The sequence below is a fragment of the Diabrotica undecimpunctata genome, chromosome 1 (genome assembly GCF_040954645.1).
Source record: "Diabrotica undecimpunctata isolate CICGRU chromosome 1, icDiaUnde3, whole genome shotgun sequence".
NCBI classification, from domain to species: Eukaryota; Metazoa; Arthropoda; class Insecta; order Coleoptera; family Chrysomelidae; genus Diabrotica; species Diabrotica undecimpunctata.
The window spans coordinates 164,614,230-164,620,229 of record NC_092803.1 but is presented as its reverse complement, the minus strand read 5'-3'; the positions used below and the strand labels follow the sequence as shown (position 1 = coordinate 164,620,229).

The window sequence follows — 6,000 nt, the reverse complement described above, 5'->3', positions numbered from 1 at the left end:
TCAGGTAGTTAAAATTATATTTACAATACCTAATCTCTTTATGTGTTACACTACATAGTTTATTTTATTTTTAATATAAAAATCACAGTTAAAATCTACAAAAACATAAATGATATGAACGTTAGCACAGCCTTATTAAAAAAGAGAAGAAAAAATAGGACAATAAACAAAATTTAATTGACTCGGTAGATGTTGTCTGGAAAACGCTTCTCATTAAAAGTATTTCTTTAACATACTTTACTTCGTAAATTTTTGTTTGAATGATCTCAATACTATAGTTATTTAAAACATACAACAAATGGTACTAGATTGGATAATACAATTAAATATTAAAATAAAATTGTTCTGAAAATTTTTAGTATACAATTTTGACTGAAGAATAAAATTTGACAAACAAGTGGATGCACGTTTGTGTCAAAAAGTTCTATGAAATTATTTAATAAATTTATAATTACAATAAGTCTAATTCCAAATAAAGCCCATAAAGTCCAAATGAAATAATTCCATTCGAGGATCAACCGGGACCTGTATAATCGTATATCAAAGTTCTTTTTCTTTCGTTTTTAGGAATTTGCCATTAGATTTTAAAATCAGTGACATTTCATAGAATATGTAATTGGAAAGTAAATTTTTAAATATTGCAATTTTATTTTTTATTAAGAATTTACAGAACGATTTTCATATAACAGTCAAGAATTAAATATGTACAAATATGTCTATTGCGGAACTCAAATGTTCATAGTTTATTTACAAAAGAAACTGAATGGATTAACGCAGTAATATGAAAATAACTATTTTTATAGAATAAATAATGCAGCGTACTGATTACAGCGTACTTACACAAAATTAAGGACTTTAAATAAACAATAATGGAAGACGTATATGTATGGCCTGGTTTATCTAGCGTTTTGCTCCTTCTAACAGGTATCAATGAATGAGCGTCACCAAGTGATGAAACCCGATCTCTCTCTTGCAATTTACCAACTTTTATTGTAACTATTAAATTAAATATTAAATGGAGATATAGAAATTATATCTAAGTTGTACCCGCAATCAATCCCATCTAAATGCGGGAGGCACGAATCAAAGGGGAAGGAAATACCAAAAACTGCAAGACTTATGCGACATTTCTTTTGCGCGATATGTCGACACCGGAAATATAATCATCATCTTGTTCCTGAAGATCTCCCAAGTAGGGTGTTCGCAGTTCCTTGCGGCCAAAAGCCGCCCCACGTGGTAAAGTACACAGTTATATACATTATATTGTTGCTGATATAGGTTTACTTGTGCAAAATTGTTTGTTACATTACTCTTATTCTTTGTAAGTTTACAATTGTTTGTCATCTAATGCATCTAATTTTTGTGAAACTTTTGCATTCGTATACCAAGTATTAATTTTATCGTTTTATTCTATCATTTTAGTGATTTCAATTTTATTCAAATACGTATCACTGACACTATTTTGATTTGCCTCTATTAACAAAGTTTATTCAGTTCATTATTCATTGAGCTTTTATTAATAATTTACTTTATTATTATATGTCTTCAGATATTTTTTACTTTTGTATTACGTTTATATTAATTAAATATTGCTTATATTATTGCCTTATGCCTTTAAATGATTTATGCTTCAGAATAATATGTTATGTCGTGTTTATATAACAATCAACTGAGGAGCAACTGAGAAAAAAGCAATAAATCCAGTTTTACACATTTTTCAAGTAAATACTACACTAGTAAATACTACACTAGGCAATGTGCTTTAAATACAATATATATTGCTATGCGGATAATTCAAAATCAAACAAAAATGCAAACAAACTGACATAAGTCCATCATATCCAAAGTGAAACTTTTGTTCACTTTGCGCAAATTACCAAAAGATGGGAATCACCGTTCTGTTCATTTTGTTATGCGTAAGAATGTATCTTGCTTATGCTTACTTAGGTACTTTAGAAGGAGAGTTCTATTTTTAGAACAAAATTCAATATCGGATTTTCTTCCCCTGCATCTGATTGCTGTTCTCTGTGTACTCCATTAAAGCACAAAATTAAAATGGCAAAGGATGACAGGAAAAAAAGCTACTTTATGTTAAAGTGCAGAATTCATAATAAAAGGGCAAGGCTTTTTATGAGTTAGCAAGAGAAGTGCCAGTGGATTCAATCACCTTTTTCTTTGATATGCAGCAAGTGCAACCCCTTCCACGAACATCTATTAATGATGATTTTTTTTGCTCAACAAGTGAGTTTTCACGTTTTACGCTGTATTGACATGCACGCTTAAAGTCCCGTATTATACACATGGATAGAAGATATGGCTGGACGAGGATCGATGGAAGTATTATCTGCTTTACTTTGTCATGGATTTATTAAATCTTAAAAATAAACAAAAAGTTTATTTTATGACGGATGTGGAAGGCAAAATAAAAACGCCCATGTTATCCATGCCCTCTACTATTGTCTGAAAAAAAAAATCGCCTGAAAACTGAACTGAAATTCATCTTACATTCGCTGTTAGAGGTCACAGTTTCTTATCAGCCAACAGAATATTTGGTGCGCTGAAAAAGTCTTAAGAAAATGTGCTTATTTAAAGACAAAAGAATAATATGAAGATATTTACCGCTCTTTTGGAGCTGTAAAAAGCCTTTCATCTGATTGGATTCTATATAATGTTAAACAATTGTAATCATATTTAAAAAAAAAATGATGAAATATCACATGTTTAAGAATTATATTGAAAAATTATCCTTCACCAATAACCATTACTTGCTTTGAACACTTTAGGTTCGAAAGTAACTCTGAAGTTCCTAAAACGTTGCTTAAGAAAGGTAAAAACGACTCACAGTTGACATTAGAAACCGCAAGATTAGGAAGACCACTAAAACAAAAGAAATGAAAATTTTTAAAACATTTACTCATACAAGAATTTGGCAATACGTGGGCAGAAAAAGAAGACCTTAAATGATATAAAGACATTATAGAAAATCGAGACGATGACACCCCAATGAAGTTGATGAAATGGAAAAGGAATGTGATTGTCTAGATGGTACAGGCCTACATATTTAAAAAAATTTGTTTTTTAAATAAACAATAGTATTTTTGTATACTGACGTTTTATTTTTGACATTTAGGTGTTCATATGGAGCAATATGCTATAAATCCACACAATGTTTAAGCAAACAGATAAGTCCAACAAAATGAAAGCTTTAAAAATGGGAAACTCCGAAATTGAACACAAAACTCCAATTTTCTGTCAAAAATAATGTTAATAAGATTCTATAGTCAATAAAATATTTATTTTAACTAGGTTTATTCAATTTACTCTATTTATTCAATTAGTTTTTTGTTAATAACTCAAAATCATATATTTTGGATTTAATACGTTTTGCTCAGTTGCTCCTCAACTATTAAGCGCATTCTTAATTTTCATTTTTATTATGTCTTTGTTAACGCTTTTGACCAAAACCTATTTATTCCCTTTATTATGGGTACCTGATCCAAAAAATAATTTATTCATAGCCTGTGACAGTCATTATTTTTTGTGTTTTATATGTATTGGTTATGGTTATGTCACTGAAGATTTAACTTTTTGTATATAAAGTATTTACCGTATTTACCATAGAATATTTCGTTGGTTAATTGTCACTTTGTGTAATAACCTTTGTAATTATTGTCAACTTTAAATAAATATTTGTTGTAGTACGAGTCATGTCGTCTATTTTTATTTTGTATAAATTGATAAGGTAAAAATTAAACGTGTATATGATATTGTTTTTTTTTTATTTCGAATATTTGTTATGACATTTCCTATTTGTTACTTGCTTATTTGTTTTGTATTTCGTATATAGAATAAAGTCAAAGGAAAGAAAGGATATACTTCCTTTCTGATGCTACTGTTTATTATATAGAGGCCATCGAATATGCAGAAAGTAACACTGTCATCGTACTACTCATAAGTCGGCCAATTCGATTTACTAGCGAATTCTAATTCAAAAGATTCACTTTGTAGTTTATTTGAAAACTGTATCATTAGCGTGTAGCTCGAATCACGGATCTACTAAACTACTCACAACAAAGTGATCTCGTTAGTCCACTGAGCTTTTGAGCCGACTGCTGAAAGATATGAGAGATATGTAAATTAAATTATAAATTAATGTTTGTATTAAGTTTAAATTCCCATTTGACTTCACTTGTACAAATTATTTTACTTTCCACTTTTGTTATGTAATATAGTATTATTAAATTCTAATTATATTTTGCTTATCACATTTTTATATTATAACTTTCAGTTTTGTCTTAAAATATCTTCAGCATATTTAACCCAGGAAGTTAGTATTCCTCTCTTACTATTCTTAAAACTTTGCAACTTTAGATATAAAAACATAAATATTTACATTTAACATTTAATATTACTATAATTTTAGTCAACTGTGTTTATATCATTTACTACTTCCTTTACTTCGCTATTTTGCCCTGTTTGTTCTTCTCTAGAAGTTACGTCATTACAAATTATTTTACTATTATTATCTTTGGTTAAATTATCACCAGTGTCTTCATTTGCTATTTCTAAAGGTATGTTCATTGTAATCGCCAATTTATTCTCACTTTCTGATAGTGATTCGTTATTTACTGCGCTAAGCGAATCGCAGGATGAGGTTGTAGTTTCTTGTTGTTTCTGAAGTTGTGTTGAGGTCTCACTGGAAACACAATTATGGACTGGAGTCAATTGTTTGTTTTCAGATGGAAGATTTGAATTCAAACTACTAGCACTGCTGTCATGAAGGTGAGCCAGCTCGTCGTTTAAAATCCGGACAGATTTTAGGTCAGGCGTGGTGCTTCCAGGTATTACTTCTTTTGAGTGTGACTTCGTGATACTCTTGTCCTAAAATAAAAATATATATGTGTTAAAATTGTGTTTTAATTCAATAAAGAGAATTCATTTATAAAACATCCTATGAAACATCACAATCCCCTCAAAATATATTTGACTGAAAAAGAAAACACAAAGGACTTAACAGTAGGAATGATCCGCAAACAGAATACACTTATTGAAAGGTTTTAAATAATCAAAACAAGGCGATATGCTGACTTTGACACGACCGAATCTGGTTCTTGAGTATGTCATCAGTCAGCTGAATGTCGGAAGGGTTAATTTCCAAAAATCAGTATAATTTTTACATACAGTAGACTCCCTATTAACCGGTCCCGCATTAACCGGCCGTCGTATTAACCGGCCACTCCCCCTTCCTATTATTTTGCGTACGAGACGAAACGATCATCAAGCGCCGCTTGATGATCGTCTCTCGCTCCCGGTTGTCAGTTCTGTTTTTGCTTTCGAGCAGGATTAAATTCGTCTTGTGAGAAAATGAGTGAAAAGCGCAAACGTGTGGTTGTGACGATGGAAAAACGTCTACGTGTGCTTAAACCGATCGACAAAAGTGAATCGGTAATGAAAATTTGTTCAGAGTTGAATGTGGGGAAAAGTACAGTGAATGACTGGCGCAGGGATCGGCGTTCAATCGAGGAGTTCTGCGGCCAAAAGGAATCAGATAAAAATCTAAAAACTAGATGCACTAAAAAAAACGAAATTCGAGATAGTAGATGAAGCTCTTTGGTTGTGGTTCCTTCAAAAACTAGTTTTTGCTCCGTATGTCAAGACTGGGAGGACGCACTGATCAAATACCTTTCTCTTTAGGCATGTGGGCAGCTCACTTTTAAAAGTTTCTCTCAGTTTTCCAAATGCTGTCCACCCAAGGCCGATTCTTCTCTTCAGTTCTGAGTCCTACTTCTGGATAATGCTCCAACTGAGACAGATGACATAAAAATTATCTTTCTTCCTCCTAATGTGACAACCGATGGATCAAGAGGTGATTGAAAGCTTGAAAAGACGTAAATTACTGCCCGAAATTTTACAATGCGCAGAAAGTGAAGATCTCAATCTTATTGATATCATCAAAAAAATTAACTCCAAGGACGTAATTTACATGTTAGCTTCTGCCTT

At 31.2% G+C, this 6,000-nt stretch overlaps 1 protein-coding gene across 7 annotated transcripts in view; it reads right to left on the bottom strand.

Moving 5' to 3' along the window:
* Positions 1 to 6,000, bottom strand: part of ZnT77C (Zinc transporter 77C) — a 102,537-nt gene continuing 96,537 nt past the window's right edge. For all 7 annotated transcript variants that reach the window (XM_072520411.1, XM_072520410.1, XM_072520414.1 and 4 more), the window contains exon 8: positions 1 to 4,881. In XM_072520411.1, coding sequence (XP_072376512.1) covers positions 4,420 to 4,881 — 462 coding nt within the window. In that variant the 3' untranslated portion in view covers positions 1 to 4,419. The remainder of the gene's footprint in view (positions 4,882 to 6,000) is intronic.